The sequence below is a fragment of the Sciurus carolinensis genome, chromosome 12 (assembly GCF_902686445.1).
Source record: "Sciurus carolinensis chromosome 12, mSciCar1.2, whole genome shotgun sequence".
In the NCBI taxonomy this organism is placed as follows: domain Eukaryota; kingdom Metazoa; phylum Chordata; class Mammalia; order Rodentia; family Sciuridae; genus Sciurus; species Sciurus carolinensis.
Window position 1 is genome coordinate 6,911,310 of NC_062224.1, and position 24,467 is coordinate 6,935,776.

The window sequence follows — 24,467 nt, forward strand, 5'->3', positions numbered from 1 at the left end:
GCACAGCACACCATGTAGAAAACGCCACTGTTACACATGGGCGCCCTGAGGGACGCGTGCACATGCACACGGTCCAACGTGGGCTCCGCAAGCACAGTGCCCTTGGTTGGTATTTGACTGGTCACTGTCAGGGCTCCCAGAGGGGCCGCAGTGGGAGGCGCCCCCTCCTGCAACGCCCCGCTGAACCCCACACAGCCAGGCAGGTGGCGCCATCTGCTAAGGTACACCCAATGCACTGCCACCTGGTCAGCATGGCACTGTCCTGCAGGAAACTGGGCAGGGGACAAGTGGCGTTCTAATAGAATCGCAGGTACTTAGACTACACCTGGCACACGCAGGCACGAGCTCCGATTTTTCAGGTGGATAAACATTTATCCTTTTACAACCATAAGACTAACGGTTAACCAGCCACTGCCTTCTAAAAGGTAAAGCTGTCGGGAATTCTCGAAGCCTGGCAGAGAGGTGCAGCCTTTGGTTGTCCAGTGAAGATGATTTGGGTTGGAGTATCAACTAGCGTTGTCTCCTGACACATGGAGACCCCCTGCGACACAGCTGAGAGAAGGTATTTGCACACAGGACCCAAGCTTACCATCTGTCCCAAAAAAGGTACCAATAATCTGTACACTGGCAGCAAAACGTGAACAAATATATTCAGATATATTTAAAAGAATTAAAAAAACATTTCACAAAACATTTGTTGCCATAGGAATTATTCTTAGCAATAAATGCCCACATCAAAATTTAAACATTGTTCAAAGTATGATTATCTGTACTAAGTTATGCAACAAGTCATGTAAACAGAGTCGGATACATTTCCCTGTAGGAGTCACCTTCTTCCTGGGATTGGAGCTGTCTGTCCGAGACATTTTTTCCAGGGTACCAATTAAGAAACTGCTATTTTCAGAGCAACAAAAATAAAAGCTTTTATTTGTTCATTTGAATATAAAACAGGCGTTATCACAGATGTACAAAGCGTACTGGTGGTTGAACATACAAGAAGGTTGCTGTCCTTTGCACATAAAAATTTTGTTTGAAACTGTGATTGGTCGAGTACATGAATTTCTCTAACCAGTCACCACACTCTGAAATAACGCTGCTAACATTCAACTGATGAAAGGGACCGTTTCCCTTGGGTAAAGTGTCAAGCAGGATTAAATATATATAATAAACAAGCACCATGAGGAATCTGCTCCTGTTGATTCGGTCTGTGTTTAAACGTTCACTGTGTACCCTCTTTTTGTGCAAGTTGATTACACGGTTTTGGCTGACTTCAAAAGCACAAGGTCACAAGACAAACATTTTTTTTTTTTTTTACATTCTCATGAATGATTTATCTACAGTACAATTTCTAATACAGAACGATCCTTCTTTATTGCTGAAACTGGTGGTACTTAAGTGTCTCCTTTCCCTTCTCTTGCACAAACTTCGATTCCAGTCCACCAACTCTTTGAACCTAAGCGCTAACATCAGAGATGACAGGATGCAGAGAGGACCTGCTATTAACCGCTTCGCAGCTGCACGGCAGCGCTCGCCCTCCTTGGATGGAAGGTTGATATGGTGAAAGTTAAAATGATGTTGGAAGTGACATCTAAATTTGCTTTGCTTGCTGACATCAGCTCGCAAGTTTTCCTGCACACTGCAATTGTGTTTCACAACCGGCATCCTGTCTGAAACCTTAAGCCTACTTCCCTTAGTGTCTTTGTGTAAGCAAATGACTGTTCCTGTGTGTGGCGGGCGTTTCCCTTTAGGAAGCAGAAGACCGTAGGAATGTGTATCTGAAGCATGTGGAGAGATACTCACATGGCAATGAGCAAACAATATTTTAAAAATCATACGATTTGTGAAGGTGGAAGGATGATCCATATATGCAGGCAATTTTTTTTTAAAGTGCCACTTAAAATCTTTTTTGAAACCATCAGCCTTGGATCTCAGAAGTCAAACAAAACTCTCTTTTAGCAAAGGGCCTACTGCTGGCTGCACTTAAAGATGGCAAAGACAATGCCTATGATTAAAAAAAGTTTTGCCCAGCGACAATCTTAGTCATGCATATCTAGTACCGAGAGCCCTGCAGCATCGTGTTGGGGCATTTATCAAATAAATCCATCTTGGATTGCTGATGCTTCCTTCCTGGGTACAGACAGGCGAGTGCAACTTAGAAATGTACAGATGAGCTCTGCAGACAGGGGCGTGAGGCAGCAGAGACAGAAACCAGGGATGCTCTCATCCACAGGTGGCACAGGGAAGAGTCCTCGCTTCAGCCAGAGCTCTGTTATGAGTCCCCAGGGGGCTGGCTCAGGGCCGAGCTAGGAAACTCAAGAGACCAGGGGTTCACAGACTTGGCTGGGTCTTCAGAGGAGAGGACATCGCCTACGAGTCTCTCCCCTTAAGCCATTCTGGACAGTATCACACAGTGGCCATCCGGGGGCGGGGGGGCGGGGTCAATGCAACCCAGGACAAATGACCACAGAATAGCATTTCTTTCCATACCAAGGACCAAAAAAAGTGACACTAACAAAAATGCTGAAGAACATTGTGCAACGGATTCTGGCAGCTAAGGAAACAGTGCTCTCCGCCAGCTCGAGCCCCGGGTCGGCACATGCTGGCAAAACGCGTTCACTGTCATCCCCACAGCAAAGGAAAAAGGCAGGGTGCGTGGAGCGTTGGATTCCGTCGCCATCTTTGAGACGGCGGTGATCCCGCTCGCTGGTCTCTGGTCTAGGAGGAACTGAGACAGGGCTGCTGGCAATCTGTGACTGCTCGCGACAGCGGTGGACGTGAACACAGCGGAGGGCGCTCCATGCAAGCTGACGAGTTCTGCATTTAAACTTTAAAATCTCCTTTTTCATTAGTGAATTTATATTTCATATATATATATTTGTTGTGATACTATCCACGCAAGATAATACAACACTTTTTTATATTAGCAAACATTACAAGACTTTAATATTCTTGAATGTTTTTTCTCTTTTATACTTCTAAAGAGATCAAAATAAATTAAACATTTTGTACATAATTACATATTGAGGAAGTTAACTTATTTTATCTTTTTAGTTTAGTACAAAGATATTTGCAAGATAATTGCCGAAATACACCTTATTTATAATTTCTTCTCATTCTATGCTAACTTCAAAGGACATAAGTTGGCCTTTGTTTCTTCAGCACATTTCTGACAAAGAAAGCTGCTAAAATCTAATTGGAAGGTGCTATCTGGAAGGTTTTCTCGTACCTCAATGAACGTTCCAGAAGGGTGAGATCTAGCAATGGCTTAACTTAGTAACAGATCCATGTCAGTAAGATTCCATGACACATTAAAACAGAGAAAACAATTCTTTGTCACACTACATAAATTGTTTAAAAGAACCCATCTGGAGGGCAGGATTTTTTTTTTTTTTAATTGCTATTTCGGCTTAACAAAATACCACATTTACGAAGAGAGCACTTATTATCCAATAATTAAAAAGAAAAAAAAAAAAAAGAAAAGAAAGAAAAAGTTTTTGAAATGAGCTTTTCCAACAAACTGAAGGCAAATCCAAAGTCCTTCTGAGCAAAATTCAGCGATAAATTCACATTTCATCTCCATGCCAGGGTGACTGCTGTGACAAGTCCTCCTCCCCCTCCCGTCCCGCCACGCCAGGCTGCATTCTGGCGAGTGTGGCCCTTGTGTCTGCACGCTTCAGTGGACACTGAGAAAAATGTTCACACCCCTAGAAAAGTCGGCGGCAGCCAGGGACGGGGCTACATGTTGTAGGCCACGTAGATGGGGTCCAGCTGGTCTGCCAAAAAGCCGTCGCGCAGGTGCATGCGCTGCTTCTCCCCGCGGGAGTTGATGGGGATGACCCCGATGTCCACCACGACCACCACGCCCACGATCAGGTAGTGCTCCTCCAGGACCACGTTGGTCACCAGCGGAACCAGGTCCAGGGCCTCTTGCTCTGACCCGTCCAGCTCGACCACCACCACCAGCAAGTTCGTCCAGGTGAACACGGCGCTGGAAGACAAAGGACAAGCAGCATTATTTGGCGGCTCCTTCACCTAATGACTAGCTGTGCTCCTGCCTGAGCGCTCCGGCTGCGCGGCCTCCGCCCACCCGCTCGTCCCTCCGCGTCCATCCGCCTGTGGCTCATTAGACGGTTCGTGCGCAGCCTCCCTGGCCACCTTGCGTCCATACTTCCTGCTGGCCGTCCCTCAGGGTGGCTCGGAGTGTTCTGTGGTTGCTGTGCACCGACTCTAAGGTGTAGGGTCACCTCCGTCTCGCGGAGGAGCCCGGGTTCCGTTCTGCCTCCCCCATGTTTGCAGAACCAGGCCCCATGAGAGCGCACTGGGCCGCTTGGATCTGCCCTCAAACAAACCCGAGCCTGCCGTTCCCCGCCCAGCGCTGCTGCCGAGCGGCGTGCCCTGCTGGCAGACCGTCCTGCTAGCTCACAGCTCTCTGGATCGGACACCGTGTGCCTAAACGGAGGCTGAGGTGGAATCTGGTCAGCGTGTGTGAGCCAGAAGCCGCCAGCGGAGGCTCAGGAAGGGCTGGGGTATTGGGACTTGTCCTGACCGGGTGGCCACTGTTGGGACAGGGATGTGCCTGAGCTGGCCCAGAGGACGAGGGACATGTGGAAAAGAGCCACTGCCCTAAGTCCACCTTGCACTTCCTGGCTGACCGGGCTGACCACCCACAGACACTCGGGCACAGACCAACTGTCGTGGAGGGCAGGTTTGAGGTGGTGGTAATGCAGCAACAGCTGATGCACCCAGTGGGGCAGCAAGGCATCTTCCAGGGGTAAGGGCACCAGAACCAGCTGGTGGCAGCATGAGCCAGAGCGTTCCGTTTAAACCACATCGTCCTGTGAGGCTGGTGAGGCTGCTTTGACCGCTGGTGATGTTCACTCTGCTTGGCTGGCAGGCGTTGGCTCCCAGGCACTGGGGCAAATGGAGAACAGGACTGGCCCGGGCGTCCTGGGGTGCAGACCAGGCTCTTGGAGAAGGCTCTCTCCCGCTCCACAGCCTCACCAGATGAGGCTGGATGCACCTTGAGAAGCCCACTATTCAGTGTGGGAGTCAGTCCACTAGGAAAAGGGCACATTTTGTCTAGCGTGGCCAACACACGTTCACACGAAGGGGACAATCGGTGTGTTCCACATGTCTCTCACGGGTTCTGCACTGTGGCCACTGCATCCCTAGGAGAGCAATCGGGCTGGGAACCTTTTCCGAGGAAGATAAGAATTTAATCCTCATAATTTGGCTCTTGGTGACATTAAAATATCACTCCTCAAGGGCCCGCACTGTGCACGTGATACCAAGAATCATATACGTGTCTCAGGCACTTCAGTCTGATTTTACGGTGGCATTTGAAATTCATGGCATGTCCTGGGGAACCAGGAATTGGCTCGGCTTTTCACCTTGGGTGGAGAAGGTCAAGGGTGAACACTGTGCTGCTGTCCCTGGGTCTGTCAGGAAGCCATGGTGCAGCCTGGAGACTGGCTCTCCATGGGCGCTGACGTTTTAACGCTGGCGAGCAATGAGCACTGGGTGGCTTGAATGCGGCCATGCGGAATCGGTCTCGGAATCGGTCTGGCTCGGGTATGTGGGTTTCTCGGTGTGAAGGAAGCGTGGGGTGCTGGGAGGGCTTGGGGGGTGGGGAGGAGAGAGGGCAGAAAGGACAGGCAAGTTTGTGCCCGAGGAGTTTCCAACATGGTCAAAGTCCATCGGAGGAAATCCGCTCATTTCTTGCCCTTTGGTCCTGACCTTCGTGTGCACAGGTGAGCGGAGGCCCTGCCGTGAGCAGGTGAGCGACAAACTTAGGTCAGTGGTCCTGCGGCAGGTACAGGGAAGCTCAGAATAGAAACTGAAGTCGGGCCAGGAGCCCAGCACCAGGGAGGCCCCGACACACCTTTAGATGGGAAACAACCCAGAAATGCTCCAGGGACACGACCCGAGCCAGTGCAAACTGCTCTCCTGGAACTGCAGAAGCGGGGCTGGCTATAGTCACAGCCACGGGGAAACAAACGTGGCCTGGGCTGGCATCTTCCCAGGTCCCTGGTGTTCCCCGGGGTCCAGGTCCTCGCCCTGCACCTGGTAGAGGGACAACCCTGAACGCTTAAGGAGTGTCACTGGGACCCAGAAGGGACTAAGCCAACGGGAACCACAGGTCAGTCCCCAGGCATGCAGACCCCTCCTTGCGCACGAGCCAAGTGCTCAGTGTGCTGATTCAGCACCTGGCTGTGACCCAGCTGCTCCTGCAGAGCACCCAGCTCTCAGGGGGAACCGACGGTCTCAGGAGCAACGGAGAGAAACGGCTGTGGGTTCCAGCCTGCGACCCCCTTCTGTGCCTGGCCCGCTCTTGGGCTCACAGGGCACTTTGCCAGGCGAGGACGTGGTGGCCTCACGAAGTACCTCCTCTGTTGCCAAGTCACTTCCCGTTCCTAAGCGCAGCCTAAGGGCATGCAGGGAGCCTGAGGTCAACACGAACACGGCTGGCCTCTCCCAGGGCCTGGGACAGCGTGAGCACGTGGCTGGGAACCTCCTGCTGTTTCCACGAAGCGCCGCGGACACACGCAGCACTCTGCCCGGGTTCAGTGTGCTGGTGAGGACCGGGTGGTGGCACCTCCGGGAGGGCGAGAACTCGGCGCCTGGCTGGGCCCGCTGTGAGGAGCGCGGGGGCTCCTGCCGGCAGCGCTGGCTGGCTTACTTCAAGCCCTTCCCATCGCCGGCGGCTCCCGCGCAGCGTGGTCACAGGTCCCTCATAGGGCTGCCCAGTGGACAGCATGGAAGTGCTCCCTGCCCCTGTGTGTGTGTGCCACTCATGTTTCTCCTGTTCAAGGGACGACTTGTCTTCCTGGAGAACATTAAGAGGTCTCCACGACAATGAGCAGCTCTCATTTTCAAGTAGCGCGGGATATGCCACCTTTGCGGGAGAAGCACTCTGTACCCACCCTAAGGACAGGCGCCCTCGGCCTCGGTGCGGGCGTCTCCTGGAAGCTCCGCACGGCGCCCGCCGCCTTCCCGCGTTCCCAGTGCGTGACGGACCCGGCCCTCCACTTACCACTCCGTGACGCTCTTGTGGGCTCTGATGACCGAGGTCTCGATGTCTATGGGGTGGTACCGCATCCCCCGCAGCTCCATGGCCTCGTCCAGCGCCCCCACCACGTACAGGGCGTCGTGGCGCTCTGCAAGGAAACGGCGGTCAGCGTGGCGCGCAGCAGAGCAACACCGCCTGCTTCCTTCGGAAAGCTTAGAACTTCCCCCCTAGTCAGACTGAGGCCAGGAAAGGGGACCCTGATCTCGAGGTGACCGGCTTGTCCTGCAGGGCCGGGTCCTTGCGGGCCGAGGTGCTCCTGGGAAGGGCTGCACAGCCACTGGGCCCCCTGTCCCTTGTCCACCCTGTCCTGAGTGCACCATGCACCATGCAGAGGAGCCAGGCTTGCCCGGGTCAGATTCTGAATGGGGTCAAGTGCACAGCCGCGGCCTTGTCCAGAAGCACCAAGGTCAGCACCGAGGCTGGACCCACTCGCCGTGTCCGCGAGGGTTCACCTGACCAAGGACACGTGGGGCACAGCATGGCCACAACCCGCGGGGTCCCCCTGGATGCCGTGAGAGCTGCTGCGCCAGTCCCAGTGGGAGGGCAAAGCAAGCCCTGCTCTGGCAACGTCCGCGAACCAGGACTTGCCGGGCTCTGGTGGCCACGAAGGCTGCTCCCCTCCTTCACCCAAACCCCAAGGGTGACCGCAACGCAGACACGGCCCCGTCTTTCCTCAGGAACAAAACGCCCTTCAATTCACAGGGGTGGTAAGCCCACCAGGGCAAACTCCAAAGAAACGACTGGCAGAAGCTTATCCGAACACACATCTTTTCTGATCTAAGCCAGAGAAGCAAAGAGGGAGGCAGCCTCCTGAGGCCGCCGCTCAGGATGAAGCTCCATCTCCCCGGCTGCGGGGAGGGTTCGCATCACCTTCTGGGGATCAAGAGGCTCAGCAGGAAGGAGGCCCTGGCCTTCCTTGAGGGTACAAATTGCTGCCTGCCACCTTAGACCCCTGAATTCAGCTCTTGGCAAGATCCCCGGACGGTGCACTCAAACCAGCCTGGGAGGCCCCACGGTGTGAAGGTCGTGCCAGAAGATTCCTGGGCTTTTTCCCGACCCAGCCCCGGCGGGCCGGGTCAGCCCAGTGCGTCAGGAGAGGTGGGAACCTGCACTGATGGCTGGACCCTCGCCTGCCTGGGGTTTGGGGAGGCAGCATCTCATCAAGAATCCTGGCTACTGTCCTTGTCAAGCCTCTAACTCCTGCCTCTATTTTTGGAATCAGTGAAGAACAGAAGATGCAGACTTTACTTTTCTGTGGCGGCTGCCGTGCTGGGGAGGAGCCCAGGGCCTCAGGCAGGCTAGGCAGGGGCACTGCCCCAGGTGACATCCAGGCCCAGAGCCCTGTTACCGCTTGGCCTCGGCAAACACCCCGCCTCCAGGCCCCGAGCTCTGTAAGGCGGGAAGCCAGGCAGAGTCCAGGCAGGGCAGCCTGCTGGGTCCCAGGGTGCTCCGGATGAGCCCCAGGGGAGGGCAATCCTCGGAACTGACAAGAGGAAGGCTCCGCAGCTGGCACTATGGGCACGTCGATGCGGGAAACACCGGCCCGAGCCCACCACCTGGCTCCTCTCTGGCTTTAAACCTGCTCCGGGTTCTCAGGCGACAAAGGCGGGGACCCTTTGTGGGACTCATCTGCACTTGACCTCCCGCCCTCCCAGCTCTTCCCAGGCCGGCTGCCACCAGTCACACATCCTCCTGGTCTGGCCGTCCCAAGCCCCAGGCCTCCCCCACCCCCGGCAGGAGGGCCAGGCCCACCTCCATTGGCATCTGTGAGCTCGGTCCTCCGCAGGAACCCCAGGTAGCCTGTCCGCGCCCAGATCGTCTGGGTGTCTCCGAAGCTTAGCCGGGAGTTGAAGTGATCGGACTGCAGGGATTCGTCTCCGTAGATGGTGAAGTAGCCGCTGGCGTTGTGGGCGCTGTGCACCCAGATCTGCAAACGGAGTGACAGGGCCCCGGGTGAGCCACGCGAGGCTGTCTGTGGGGAGGAGAGGCTGGGACCACCTTGTAATCTGGCAAGTCACGCACTAAAGTCTCCTGGGGCTGAAAACGTCAGATGCGCCTCTCACCCAGGTTCCCGGGGAGACACAGCCGCCCAGAGAGATGCCAAGACCCTGCTGTACCAGGCTTACAGCCCAGCAAACACCCACGCCGCCAGGGACTGCACGAGAGTGGTGACTTTGAAAACAGCGCTTAAAGACACACGTATCAAGGGAACGAGGCCACATAGCCACACCAGTGTCCTTGTACTTCTCCAAAGGGGTGCTTGCTCATAAAGCGCGGTGAGCACAATGGTGAAGCCTTCAGTGGGCGTCCCTCCTTCCAGCTGGCCGGTATACTCTGAGAAACACCCCAGCGGGGAAGGCAGGAAGGTCGGGAGCCAGCCGACAGCTGGGCCCGGTGGCCCACACCTGGAACCCCAGCAGGGAGGCTGAGGCAGGAGGATCTCGAGTTCAAAGCCAGCCTCAGCAACTTGGCAAGGCCCTAAGCAACTCGGGGAGATCCAGCCTCTAAATAAAATCTAAAAAAGGGCAGGGGATGTGGCTCGGTGGTTGAGTGCCTCTGGGTTCAACGTCCGGTACCAAAAAAGCAAACATACAAAAACACGAAACCAGGGAACAAAAACGCGTCTGTCTGGCACCAGAGACGGAGAGGCAAAGGGGACTCCAGGCGCCAAGGGATGACGGGAGACCAGAAGCAGCAGCCCCGCCAGCAAACTGCAAAGGCCTCCTGCGATACACGGTCAGGGTCCCTCCTACCAAGCAGTGCTGGAGGCAGTCACTCTGGGACTGGCTGCTTCATTATTTAATTTACATTGAAAAATGCACAAGCTCCTGAGAGTCAAAAACTTGGTGAGTTCGCCAGTGCATCCCTAGTTCCCACAATGCCAAGCCCCCAACAGACAATAAGCACCTGCTGGGAAATTAAAACTAAAACAAGGAACACCCATCAGATGAGGGCAGGGGTAATTGCAGGCTGTTCCCAGCACCCACACCAAAATCCTCCATGGAATACTATACGGCCTTAAAAAGGAAATCTGGCCATTTGTAACGCAGATGAACCTGAAGGGCCCCATACACACATCCCGTGCTCGCCTGGATGTGTACTGTGTGGATCACACCTCAGTGAGCTGGAAAACAGGAGATACTCGCAGTAAGAGAACTGAACTGCAGATCTCATAGCCCTGGTCACAATCCTGCCTTGGCCACAGCACAGGGTGCTCAGGGCAGCCCGGAGGCTGGCTGGGAGGGCAGCTCCCTGGGGACCCTTTCCAGGAGCCCTGAGAAAGCAGGCTCTCCCTTCCAGATCCGCTTCTAGGAGCATATTTAAGGAGACCCCTGGTCTCTCCCTCTCGGTTCTGACCTGAGCATGACCCACAGACTCTGGGGGCCCCAGGAGGAAAGGAAGGCGGGAGAGGGCTGGTCAGGACCTGCTCGGGAGTCACGTCTGCCCCGTGAACGCCCCCCTGGGCGCGCTGCTCCATCCTAGGGCTGGGGACATAGGGCCGGAGCGGAGCTGGCGTGACCTCAGCAAAGCCACCCTCCCCAGGAATCAGGGGCTTCCATCCAGGGCCCTGGCAGGTTCGGCCTCGGCCGGGACCACGGGAGGGGACGTGCTGGCACGTGTATGAGCACGGAGGCCGGGATGCAGGCCTGTTTGTCCTCCCTGCCTCCCTCAGAGGGAGAGGGAGGCCCAGGTGTGAGATGCCGGGTGCCCTGCAGCCCGGGGGCCTCCTTGAGATCAGGGCTGGAGAATTCAGATGGAGGCCGGCAGCACGGGGAGAGGTTGCCCCCCCCACACCAGCCAGCAGGGTGGGGACGAGTGGCAGAGGGTTGAGGGCCAACCGGGAAGGGTTCATCCCGGACACAGCGAAGCGGAAGCGTGAGGGCCACCGCGCTCGGCCCTGAAGTGCGTGTGCCCGCCACCCCTCGACTCTCCCGGCACCTCCCTGCGTGTCCCTCCTGGCTTTGCCTGTCCTTCTCCTAGACAAGGGTCCTGGGTCAGGCCTGCTGGTCTGGGGAAAACCAATTCAACTGAGGATGAAGGGACTCGGGGACGCACGGTCAGCTCTTGGGGGAGAATGGATGGCATCTCTAAGGGAACCCGTTTTCCAATTCTGACCTTTCCTGGGGTCATTTAAGCAATAAAGCCCACCTAGCCTCGCTCCCCAGCCAGCCGCCACAGCCCAGGGCAGACAGACGCGGGGAGGGTCCCTGTGCCAGGCCTGGCTCGGGGACGCCCGGAGGCGCTGGGGACTCACCTCCCCCAGGTGCGAGTCCCCCAGGGGTCCTTTAGTCTCCGGATTGGCAATGATGATCCGAACCCCAGGAAGAATCTGTTCGGGAGAGGAGACAACTTTTAACCAGGGCCAGAGAGGCGGGTGGGGACGCAGACAAGCCAGCGAGGCGCATCCGCGCGCCCGCACCTGCCCTTCCAGGGCTCCTTCGGGAAGCACCGAGGCGTCGGTGAAGGGCGAGTGCCAGGATGGCACCACCCTCTGGTGTCGCGGTGCCACGACCTCAGACGAGACCTCAGAAAGCGTCCCGGCCGTCAGTGGTGTCTCCGCAAAGCCGAAATGGACCACGGCTGCTGGGAACCACTTGAAGAACTTTGGAAAACAGCGCGAATGCTTGGATTTAACACCGAGGGGCCTTCCGTCCTGCCTGTGGACTACGGACGCTGAACTGAGCATCGAGGTTCAGGGGGCCGGGATGAGAGGCGACGCCCGGGTCGGCCCTGACCCGGGCCACAGCGCGAGGCTGTCGGGATGAGTGTGGACTGAAGGTGGCCCCAGGCGCCTCTGGCCAACAACGCAGAGCAGGCTGCTTCCAGGTGGGGACACGGGACCCTGCAGGGCAGCCAGGCTGCGCCTGGAGTGGACGGCCCTGTCTCTGCAGCTCAGTCTGCCACCCTGTGGGACAGTGCTGAGCCCCTGCCACCGCCAGGACCAACCTGGTGAGGAGTTCTGACTTGCGGTCACACGGACACAGATTCTAAAAGGTCCAGAGCGACATTAGCGGCTTCAATGGAGAAGGGGTCTGTCAACTGGGGCCAAAAAGCAAGAAGGCCTTCATTTTGGTTTAAATGGCCATCTTGTCCCTTGGTTCTCTGAGAATCATGACACTGTGACACAGCCGTCCCTGAAAACCATTCCCATCTGCTGCCACAGGAGACACCCTGATTTTACCCTAATTGAATTTGGATTCAACGTAACAGTTACAACACAGGCGTGATCATGTGACTAAATTCAGCGGTACTTAAATATAACACAGCTTGGAAACCTTCCTTGCAGTTTGTACATTTTGTCTCCTCCTCCTGTTTTTCCTCCTGCTGTCTGGAACACAGAAGTGATGGCTGGAGCTGGAGCAGCCATTTTAGATGCACCTTTGGGAACAGAGGTTATGCCAAGATCAAAGGCACCGGGCCTCTGGTTATTTCATGGAGCAATGGATGCCTATTTCCTGTTATAAGTGTGTGTGTGGGGACTTGTTTAATATGTTGTTATTCTGATTTTCTATACTCATGGCTGTAAGTAGTCCTTGTGCCCTGCTTTCAAGAAAGCTTTTTGGAAAAAAAAATTCTGGAAAACATTTCTCACAGACTCCCACAGAGGTGGCCTTTCTCCCGCAATACTTACTTTTCCCGATTCCATCAGGGGCAAGCTGTGAGGAGATCCTCTTTCTACAAGCCGGACTCTGCAAATGGAAAGAGAGAACGTCACTGAACAGGTTTTCTGTAGCACTTGCACCACCTTCTGCCGCCCCCGGGACGCGGTCACGGGCCTGGCAGGTTGTTAAGGCGTTGATTCCGAGCATCATCCACCGCAACGGCAGAACTCCCAGAAAGTACCGCCCCACGGCAGAGAACTGGGCTGGCAGGGAGGCGGCAAGGACATCAACGAAGGCCTCAGAAAGAGACGGAGGCAGAGCTGCCAGATCTGTGGAGCGATCGGGAAGACGGCCCTGCACGCATCCCGAGGGGGCCCACCGCAGACTGCAGGAGTCAGGGTCAAGTGGCATTCTAAAGAGCTGCCAGTCTCGAATGACAGACACCCGGTCCTGGAGAACTGCACTGCCCGGACGTGGGCCACCCACGCTGGCCTCCCCACCGAGGGCGGTGGGCCAAGTGGACAGACAGCAGAACTCATAAGATTAAAACAATGCTCAGTGGCGAGTCAGTCCCAAGAACTGCCGAGGACACGGCCGAGGAACCCGTCCCCGCCAGCCACCCCCTCCCGGGCCAGTGTTTAAGCCTTCTCTGTGGGTTTCACGTTTTGCCATGTGACGAGGGGACCGTGACGCTTACGAGAGGGAGAAGGTGGTCACGCAGAGGACTCAGAAGCCGGCCGCCTGCGCGGGGCAGGGGTTGGGCTCCCTGTGCCCCCACCCCCACCGCGTCTCCCTGCCCATCTGAAGCGCAGCTCTGCTCTGCTCCCAGCGGGGCTGCCCCGCTGTCCTGATCTGTGCCGTCACGTAAAGTGACCGAGCCAGGGTCCGTGGTGGCTGGTTGACTTGGGGGAGAACTGGGGCCAAACCAACTGGGAAGACGAGGAGTGGGCAGGGGCGAGCAGAGGCAGCCGGAAGGGAGGACGGGAGGAGGGACGGAGTGAGGCCACCTGGAGCTGTGCTGTCCGGTACGGGCAGCAGGACACATGACAGGGTCAGTGAGTGGCTCTGGGTGCAAATCGAGGGCTGCTCTGGACGTGCCCTCTATGGTCACCCCCTCTGCGGCACCTCGGTCTCAGGTCCTCAGAAGCCCGGCCGGGCGCGGGGTCAGAGCATCTCGCAGCTCGGACAGCCATGTCATTCCCGGGGTGACTCCAGTCAGGGCAGCGCATGTCACTTAGGAAGCACGATGGGAGAGCAGCCCTGGACCCCGTCAGTGTCCAGCGCTGCAGGCCTCGCCCCCTGGTCTCTGCTCAGCCGGGGAGGGAGGGAGGTCGGGAGGCTGGCAGGCCTCAGATCCTCCTGCCCTGCCCTTCCCCTGGGCTGGCCCTCGACCTCGGAGGAGAGGGAGGGACGGGATCGCAGCGAGACGCGGCTCTGAAGTCCAGCTTTCTCAACAGACGGTGACGAAAGGCCTCTGGCAGGGCCGAAGGCGGCTTCCTTCTTGTCAAAGCGGGGACAGGGAGCGGGACTCGCTGGGGTCGCTCCTGAGTGGAAAGCCAACGGTTTCCTCAGGCAAGGCCTCAGGAGGATCTGCCAGCTCCTGGCGACGGAAACACCCGGCGGCCTCTCCAGGGAGGGCGGAGGACGCGTCTCCGGAGGGGCCCTGGGGGCGTGGCCTGCCGGTGGGGGCGGGTTTCCTCACGCCTGCGGCGCAGCCCCTGGGAAGACCAGCGGGAGGAAGCCACCACCCACACAAGCCTCTGCAGGGGCAGCGGGAGCCGGGTCAGCCTGCTCAGCGCCCACTCAGCCCAGGCACGACCCCTAGGCTGTCGGCTGTGCAAGCTGAACAGCTGACCGGGCCACACCCACGGTGCAGGAGTTACAGGTGACCGGCTGTGGCCGTCGCTGACATCTGCTCCGTTAGGACCAATCCACCAGGTGGACGCCAAGCCAGCTGACGAAGCAGAGCGGGCTGGCTGGAGGGAGGCTGGCAGGGAGCAGAGGCATCCCGTCCTCGGGAGAGACTGCGGAGGCAGAGCTCTAGCGGGGGCCACCCTCATGGAGTGGCGCCGGCCTCTCCCGTAAAGCTGCGAGTCTGTTCTAGACCATCCAAGGAGCCCATTAAACCAGGGGGTTCTGGTGCTGGAGTTCGCTGCCTCCCACGTCCAGGCCGGCAGCCCAGGCAGGCCCCAGGAGGTGAGCGCAACCCGTCCTGGGAAAGGTGCATTAAGAGCTGTGCGCTCTTCACACGGAGACCACCGAGCAACCATGCTCGTGTCTGGATCAAGTCCCCAGCCTGGCTCTGTCCCACCCGGCATCCTTCATCCACTCAAGCGTAAATCCTGCTCTGGGGGAGCCTTTCTTCCACCCTCGGCTGTTAAGCGGACTTGAAGTTTAGCCATCCACTAGAAAAGGCGCGTCGAGGGAGGCTGGCCTCAACGATGGGCTCTTGTGCTCTCTCCTGGAACTAATGCCGAGCTGACCTGAGGTCGGCACCTGGGAGCCTGCAGCCAGCGACTGTTGACTCACCCCTGGGTGTGACCGGACACGGGGCCTCCCGGAGGCCTCTGCACCCTTCGCCCATCGTTGCTGCTTCTTGCACTCTCAACTGCCCTGGCCAGGGACTTAGTCCTCCAGTCCTGCACGATCACATGAGGCCTCGGGAGCAACTCTTCCTCTGGGATTTTCACCGGAGGGGCAAGCAGCCATGTCTGAGCGGTGCAGAGGGATGCTCACGTCCATCTTCTTCTGGACCCTGGGCTCAGGGACCCCCTCGTGCCTGGTTAAGTGTTCATCGAAATTCTGGGTCTGAAGACCTCTTAGTGATAACAATTAAGAAGCAAAACCACACGGTGTGCCCAGGAGAGGAGGGTGGACACAGGACACGTCTGCTCCTGCCGGAGACACGATCCTTCAGAGTCACCAAGGTGGGGTCGCATGGCATAAACATGGTGTGGGGAGAGGTCAAGAGGCACCCACGCACGACGCTGCCAGCAGGCCTGTCCCTGATGGTACCTTCTGACCTAGAGGACAAGCATCCTCTGCAGCTTCCACCTCAACAACCGGCATGGCTGCACCAGACGCAGTCACGGCTGACACTGTCTCCAGGGTCAATTCTGGGGCATCGGGCAGGGAGAGGGCAGGACAGACCCAGAACCAGCCGCTCAGCAGAATGGAGCTGCTGTCCACTGGCAGCCCGGCCCGCCGTTGCTGGCATTTAAGGATGTGCTGCTGAAAACCAAGTAAAACTTTTAATTAAAATTTTAAATCACATCTTCCAGAAATAATGAGGAGCAGCTAAAACACTCAATATAATAAGACCATTTGAAAAAGTTTTTTAAAAAAATCCCCCTGAATGCAGGGGGAAATCAAACTTTCAAAAGCCCTTGGTTAATTAATATAGGTGCTGACTGAATTTCACCCTCAGCTTCCTGGCAGCAGTAGAATTAAGCAAGTTTTATTGTCAAAGTTTAAATTTTAACCTCATGTTATTTTCTTTGTAATTAGCAACGCACGTAAGAAGGGATCACTAAAATCTCAAAGAAAAAAAAATGTGCAAATTTGGCATTAAGACCTTGCGTTCACATGTCCAAAACTACTAACAAAGCAACCAAATGCACCAAAAGCACTATTATTTCTACAGGAATGTTCTCCCAGGAATCAGCCCTAGGAAAAGCGACACATTCCAGCAGCGACAGCCCACAGCGGCCACCGCTTGACCAACAGGGAGTGGCTTCTAGCATACAAGTCCAGGTGCCAACCACCTGCAAACAGGAGGAGACGGTTCATCCCACTGAACACGAGAGAAGCACCTACAGGCACCTTCTCTCCCGCCCCCGGGCCTTCTACACCTCCTCCCTCCCTAAATCCAGACACCTCGGCAGGATTTTCCTTTTTTTTTTTTATTTTAAAGGATCAATATGCTTTATTTTCAGGGTAGTATCATATTTAAGTAAAGCTAAGTGGAGAATTCTCATGTTCTCCTATTATAAACCCCAATCTTAAAACCCACGCTTGTTTTCGTACCAGGAATTGAACCCAGGGGTGCTTAACCATCGGACCACATTCCCAGCCCATTTTTATATTTGATTTAGAGACAGGGTCTCGCTAAGTTGCTGAGGCTGGCTTTGAACCGAGATCCTCCTACCTCAGCCTCCCGAGCCACTAGCTAGGTTACAGGTGGCGTGCAACACCGCGCCCAGCATGCCTGACTTTAGACGTAGTTAATGAGCCAACATTGAGACATTACTGACTCGCTGTGATGGGCTTCCCCATCTCTTTCTCACACCGGGACCCTCTCCAGGATCCCTGTGACCTTCGTGTCCCAGGGCTGTGCTGGCCTCTCAGAACTACCCTGCTCTGCTGACCGTGACATGTGCCCAGGACATGTCAGGAGCTTCTCGGGATGCCCTTCATTTGGGATTCATCTGCTATTTTTCCGGTGATTAAATCTGTGTTACACGGTGTTTTGGAGAATTCTCAGAGACCAAGGGCTCCTTTCAGGACATTACACGAAAGGTCCTCCCACTGGTGGAGACGTTGACCTTGGCCGTTGACTGAGGTCATGTTGGAAGCTGCTCCATGGCCTCTGTAGGAGGCGTCAGTGCACAGGGCGATTCTCCCGACTTCTGAGATGAGGGACAATGGCTTTCATGCAAACATCTTCCGCCCCCGGGAACCAAGCCCCTGTCCTCGTGGAAGGTAAGTGGGTGACCAAGCTCACATGGCAGGTTCAGCAGCTGTGTGGGCAGACCTTCAGTCTAAACTACAGGACCACAAGATTCACCCAGGCGGCATAAATGCCAAGAAGCCCATCCATCCAGAGAGAAGTCTGCCCAAGGCAGAAAGGAGCAGGGACAGTATGGAGAGCCTGGGAGGGCCTTCTGGGTTTTGCTGCTAGGCCCCTCCTGGCAGGGGTCACGCCCACCTCCAGGCCCCACCCCCCTCCATCAATCACTGGTGGCTAGAAGAGTCCTATCCTGCTTCATATCACTTCTCACCCAGGAGGAATTGACTAACATGGGCCAATTTTCCCCTTACGAGTAGGAATAAAAATACTTGAAAAATAACGCTGGCTTTTATACATGTAAAAGCATTGGTTTCTAGAACATTCTGCTTAAAAATTTCAATTACTGAAAATTTGCAATAATGAAAATAGTAAAAAGGCCCCTTGTAACATCTGTTTCCCAGATTCCCCTATTACTCCACTTCCCTCCACTGGCCTCCATCTGAGAGAGTTCCTCCCCTCCTCCGCCTCTCTCTCACACACACTTTTCCATTTGAGGACAAAGTGGAAACACCCTGACCCCTTTACTCTTAGGTCTTCCAGTGCATCTCCTCATGGGGACCCAGCAGCACCGCAGCTGTCGTGGATCCAACAGCCCCTCCGGAGCACAGGGCTGAGCCTGCATCAGGTTCTGCATTTGGCTATCGTTTCTTTTTTTCCTTTTCGTACTGGGGATTGAACCCAGAGGCGCTTAACACTGAGCCACATCTCCAGTCGTTTTTATTTTTATCTCAAGACAGGGTCTAAGTTGCTTAGGGTCTTGCTAAGGTGCTGAGGCTGGTCTTGGATGTGCCATCCTCTAGCCTCAGCCTCAGCCTCAGCCTCCCAAGACACTGGGATTACAGGTGTGTGCCACCGTATCATTTCTTCGGCTTGCGTTAGTCATTTTTGTCCTGTATTACACTGGTATTTTTAAAGGAATGCTGTCCCTTCCTTTAAAAAATTAAATAATTTAAAGTTACTTAACACAAACAGGATCAAAAATCTAAATATAACAGCTAAAACTATAAACTACTAAGAGAAAACACTGGGGAGAGACTTCATGACACTGAATTTGGCTGTTATTTCTCGGATATGACACCAAAAGCAGTGATGGCAAAAGAAAAAAAGGATAAACTGTGCTACATGAAAATTTTAAAATTCTGTGCAAAGGGGACAACTGGATCAATCACATGCCAAAGACCTGCCAATCATTCATATGACATGGGTTGATTAATAGCTAGAACATACAAGGAATTCCTATGACTCAGTCAAAGAAACGCCAGGTGAAAAGTGGGCAGAGGACTTGGACACTTCTTCAAAGAGAGTATATGAATGGCCAATGGCATGAGAAGAGACCCCAGATCACAAGCACCAGGTAACTGAATCAAAACTACACGGAGCCCACCCCCCCACCAAGACGGCTGCTATCACTAAACCAAGAAATAAATGGGACACAGGAGACACTGGCACCCTTGTGCACCGCAGGTGCCAGAGATGCTGTGAAGCAGGGCGGGGCCTGGAACAGAAAGGACAGGACGTCCACACAATCCAACCATTCCACTTCCCGCGGTGCACCCCAAAGAATGGAAACCCGGAACTCAAACACCTGTAGCCCGAGTCCACGGCAGCATGGTCTGGAGTAGCCAAGTGGTGGAAGCAGCCTGAGGGTCCACTAATAAACGAATGAGCAGAATGTGGTAGGCCCCACTGCAGAACACCACTCGTTCCAAAGTGGAGAGAAATTCTGCTGCTGCTACGACGTGGCTGAACCCGAGGGCACCATACTACATGAGACACGAGACAAACCCCGCATGACTGCACTCAGCTAAGGCAGATGGTCGAATCCCCATGGACAGAAAGGAGGACGATGGGGAGGAAGGGGACTGGGGAGTTGGCGCTTCATGGGGACAGCTTTGGTTTGGATGGGAAGATTCTGGACGTGGACCATGACGACGGTCACACAACAGTATGAATACACTTAATGCCACCAAACCGTGAAAACAGTCAAGAGGGCGATCTCATGTGCATTTTACCACAACTACAACATCAAAAAACATTTCAAATACCATTTGAATATCCTTTTGGGGCAGAAGTACAAATGGTCAACAAATACATGAAGAAAATGTTCAGGATCATTCTCCATCAGGGACACGCCAATCAAAACTACACAGGTTCATCTCACTGCAGTCAGAGCGGCGGCCATCAAGAACACCGACGATAATAAATGCGGGAGAGGATGAGGAGAAAAGGGAACACTTCTACACTGTTGGTGGGACTGTAAATCAGTGCAACCACTATGGAAGTGAGTGAGGAGGTTCCTCAAGACCAGGCATAGGACCACCCACCACGACCCGGCTATACCACTGCTCGGTATGTATCCTCAAGAATAAAAGTCAGCATATGATAGCGAGGTATGCACACCCATGTTTATAACAGCCCAATTCACAACAGACAAACTGTGAACCAGCCTAGGTGTCCAGGATGAAAGGATAAAGAAACTGTATATACACACACTGGAGTGTTCTGCAATCATGAAGTAGAAATGAAATATGTCATTTGCAGGAAAATGGACTGAACTTTAGATCATTGTGTTAAGCTAAGTAAGTCAAACTCAAATTCAAGGGCCATATGTTTTCTCTCCTATGTGGAAGCTGGAGAGGAAAAAGGAAAGAAGGTTGGCGACCTCATGGAAATCACAGGGAGGTGGGGAGAGGAGAGGGACTGGGGGAGGGAGGAGGGGTGGAAAAGGAATCCTGGGGAACATCGGCCAAATTATATTGTTACATTGCATGCATGTATGGGTGACAACAAACCCCAACATTGTGTACCACTGTAATGCACTAATAAGAACATGAAGGGAAAAAAAAAAAGGAAAAGCAATATCCTTTTGGGTTGCTCATGATTACAAGCAGGTTTGCATTCTTAGTGGGGATGCTACACAGCGGGGCTGGACCCTCACAGGGTCCTCCCTGGAGCCTGAGGATGTCCATCTGTCCCTCTGAGTTCTGTTTCTAAACGTGTTTTTTCTTTTAGCAGAAAAATATCAGCGTGCGATTATGAAAGCGGGCGCCCTGGCAGATTGGCACCCTCTCCTGCGGGCACGGTTCTGCAGAGCCGCGGGCACAGAGGGGCTGCGTCGAGGGGCCGCAACCTGCAGGAACCAATCAAGCAGGCGAGGGCCGAGGCCCAGCGCCATTCGCGAGGCCTGCCACCATCACCGCCTGCTGACGCAGGAAGGGCACAGAAGAGACAGCCCTGGGCAGCAGTCCCTCTCACCACTGAGCAGGAAAGCAGCTTCTCCACACAAGGGCGTAAGGGAGTGCTTGCTTATTTAACTAAGAGTCAGCGAGTCGTCCCTGAAGCCGAGGCAAAGAAGAGCGTCCAAGAGGACTGAGAGCTGCACACTGATTGGCAAGATGGAAGCCACAGTGGGGCTTCAGGAGGCCGGAGGCACACGTGGCTCCAGTTCTCATGACAGCGTGGGAGGGGAACAGACCACCTCAGGAGGTGCCTCTTGTCACCAGGAGACGTGGCCCTGCTGCCACCAAGAAGGGCCAGAGGGTGTGGCCCTTCTCTCATGTTTCAATGACCTCTATCATGTCGTTTGTAGATGGGCAAGGGGAAACACGGGCGTGGAGGTGGAGGGTGGGGACAGGCCGCAGCTGCGGGGGCTACCAGAAGGGGCAGGGACTGGACATCCCTTCTGCAGTTCCCTCCCTCAAGAGCTGAACAGACCCTCAGGAAAGACTTAAGGTTACACTGACAGAACGAGATGCAAGAAGAGATTAGAATGGGATTTGGAGACTAAAAACAGTCCAGATGTTAGAGTATGTCTTTGGATGGGCATTTTTAAAAAGCAAAGATAAAAGGATTGTGGCAAAATGCCTGCCTCTCCCACCTCATGGTCAAGGTTCTGGGACAGGCCGGGTGCCCCTGCGAAGGGGGCTCGCCCGTGCCCCGCACCACCTCGGTGCCCGGCACTGCAGCAGCCTTCCTCCTCACACACCCAGGAGACAGGGTGAGCGACTCCTGGAGACGGACTCCCCTCAGGGGGAATTCACATCCCTAATCACAACGGACAGGTAGAAAACATACGCTCTTCTCTCACGTCTCAGTTCTCTATTGAAAAGTCATCTGACCTCCAAGAACACTTCACAAGTACTATTCAATCGATCACAAAAACCACCTCACACTCGCCATCCTGTGATCACGTACTATTAAGTTTGGCCAAAGAACAAACTCGAAAGCAGTTTTCATGTTGGGTGACGGCCAAAGCAGAAGCAGAGGAGGAAAATGCGTGTGGATAATGAGGAGGAGAAGCGAATATGGGGGGCCCTCCACAGCAGATCTGCACAGTGGACACGGCCAATCGCAAACCAGACACGTTTTACACACTGCACATGCACCGAGCGTGTGTGGCTTTTCTTGCTATTCCCTAGACGAGACAGCGAAACAGCGATTTCCACAGCACGTGTGTTGCATTAGGTGTTGTAAGTGATCTAGAGATGATTTGAAGTATTGGGGGATATGCTCAGGTTACATGCAAATGTGACAGCGTGTTATAGAAGGGACTGGAGCATGTATGCGCAGGGGACCAAGAGACCACCGCAAATGAGTGAGTACACGTAACTGATATGGCCATGTGAATAGGCGGCCATGCTCAAGGCTCATGCTTTGTCAGGCACTGTCCCAAGCCCCGGATGTGTTAAATTTGAATCCTCATAACAATTCTAAGGGTAGGTATGGCTGTCACCATGTCACAGTCAGGGAAAGAAAAACACAGGTGGCAACGTGTGCAGGATTGCACGGTGAGAAGGGGCAGAACTGGGCCCAGGGGTCGGGCTAACCTAACCTCACTGCACCCAGCAGGTTTGATCAGCACAGCCAGAGGCCACCCAGGGCTCAGTGCTGGTCACCAGGCACTGCGGCAGCAGGCCAAGGCCTCCCACGCGCCCTGCTCATCCCAGGACTGTGGACTCAGAGGCTGGCAATGGAAGTGTTCAGCAATGAACTGAGCCCCACATAAGCACCCATTCCCACCGGCTGGGGCCAGAGGCCATGGCAAACTAAGTGAAGGGCCAGCAGCAGACTGGCAGGCTCGCAGGGAGCCCTCGTGTACACTCTCAGGCCCTCCACTGGCCCGCCCGCACAATTATACACACTTGTATACACACGACCATGCGCAGCACTCACTTGCACACACGCATGCCTGGGTACACTCACGTTTGAAAGCCCTCACACATCTGCCACACATTAACTCACATGTCAACACATACACCTGATGGCTGAGACACATACGTGCAGTCCAACTCCTGCTTACAGCTATGACACAGAACAACCTTGCAAACTTACATGCACGTTTGCCCACATGCTGCACACTTACGACGCACTTATGCACACACGCAACACATGTGGCTCACCTGCATATACGTGCACCTGTACACAGCACACACATTCACAACACAAACACACACCGACTCACAGGCATGCACAGGCCACACAACACAACAGTCACACAAATGTGCTTGCACGTGTATCACACATGTATACACAATACACACATGCATATACGCACCCCCACACCAAGAACTGACCCAGCACAGGGTCCCGGGTTAGCCCTTTTGTCATCGATCTACCCTTGCTCCCCCACCCTGCTGATTGGATCACAGGTCCACTGAGGTGCCCATTTCTCTCAGGATCAGGATTGTGATCCACAGCTCACCACTGGCCAGGAGTTAAGTTAGTGTCCCTGTTCCTGGGGACGCCCTTTAATTATGACTTCAGGTTTCAAGAACTGAGGAAGCTAAGGAAGTTTCCGTTCTAGGCCTTTATACTAACATTGTTTTCCTAAGATTTGACAAACTGCTAAAACTATTTCTTTAAATGTGTGAAAAAATATTTTTCTTTCCTATCTACAGCCTGAAAAATGTAAGTGCTTAAGGAAAGAGCAAATGAGTGATTGAGTGACTGAATTCACTTTTAATATACATATTGTAAAAATACTTTAAAAACTAAGGAAACTAGCAGTCACTCAGGCAGCCTCAAAAGATGTCATCACTCTCCCCTTACACGGGTGGGGGACCCGTTTATTCTGGATCCAAGGAGTGTCTCCATGGCAACCTGTAACAAAGGCAGATTGCCAATCCCCACCTCTGGGACTTGAAGAATGAAATGGGCATTAGAAACAAAGGCATAAAACCAAGTAGAAACGGCGAGCACGCCTCCTCCATCACTTGCTTCCACCACACGGATCTCCCTGACCTCCCCGAGCCGCCCCCTCAGGAAGTCACCCGCACAAGTTAACCTGCCCAGGTCAGTTAGGTGGTAACTGGGCAGATGCTGGGGCTCCCAAGTGACTTCACCCTTAAGGCAACAGGAAAAGCAATGAACCCTCATGGCAGAACGCAACACAGCTGAAGCCAGAAAACCGCCACCCCAACTTCACGGGAAGAGGCACGAGAACGGACAGGGCCACTGCCCCAGCAGCCCTGCTGTCCCACTGTCTTCCAGCTGCTGGCCCTGCTACAGGCCAGCCTTCTACCCTGAGGGCAGCACCTCCAGCACTGGGCATGGAGAGGGGAGGCCTCTGGGGGGAAGAATGTCACCTGGCCACCCACACCACCCGCCATCTGTCTGACAGAGGAGAGCACGGAGGCTGGGAAACCCCACTGTGATCACACCAAAGAGCAAACGGGGGCCCAGGCCACGGCCGCTGAGGACAGGCCTGGGTGTGACAGGCACGGCGGTCCGTGTGCACCACCTGGTGTGGAGCAGCGTAGGGCCCCTCCGGGAGCGAGCAACCTCATCGTCATCACAGTGACGCTGCCCGTGTGACACGCCCAGCTGCTGAGCCCGAGTTCCAGTTCTCAAAGCAGTCTTCCTTCCGTCTCAGTGTTCCTACGGATTCACGACAAATTAGGGCAACTCTGTCACTTGGAAGGATTATTGACCTGGCCAGGGGAGAAGAATTAGTTGATCATGAAGGAAGGCCACCGAGGATGCGGCTGCCTGCTCTTTCTAGCACCAG

At 54.7% G+C, this 24,467-nt stretch overlaps 1 protein-coding gene across 7 annotated transcripts in view; it reads right to left on the reverse strand.

Moving 5' to 3' along the window:
* Nucleotides 1-1,249: 1,249 nt before the first annotated feature.
* The window catches only part of Dip2c (disco interacting protein 2 homolog C), a 375,118-nt gene continuing 351,900 nt past the window's right edge, over nt 1,250-24,467 (reverse strand). For 5 of the 7 annotated variants that reach the window (XM_047520293.1, XM_047520292.1, XM_047520290.1 and 2 more), the window contains 5 exons: nt 12,702-12,759; nt 11,325-11,399; nt 8,822-8,996; nt 7,034-7,157; nt 1,250-3,988 (listed from right to left, as the gene is read on the reverse strand). In XM_047520293.1, the coding sequence (XP_047376249.1) occupies nt 3,736-3,988; nt 7,034-7,157; nt 8,822-8,996; nt 11,325-11,399; nt 12,702-12,759 (685 nt within the window). In that variant the 3' untranslated portion in view covers nt 1,250-3,735. Of the gene's footprint in view, nt 3,989-7,033; nt 7,158-8,821; nt 8,997-11,324; nt 11,400-12,701; nt 12,760-15,820; nt 15,904-24,467 lie in introns of those variants that run through there. The other 2 variants (XM_047520296.1, XM_047520294.1) reach the window with 2 other exon arrangements.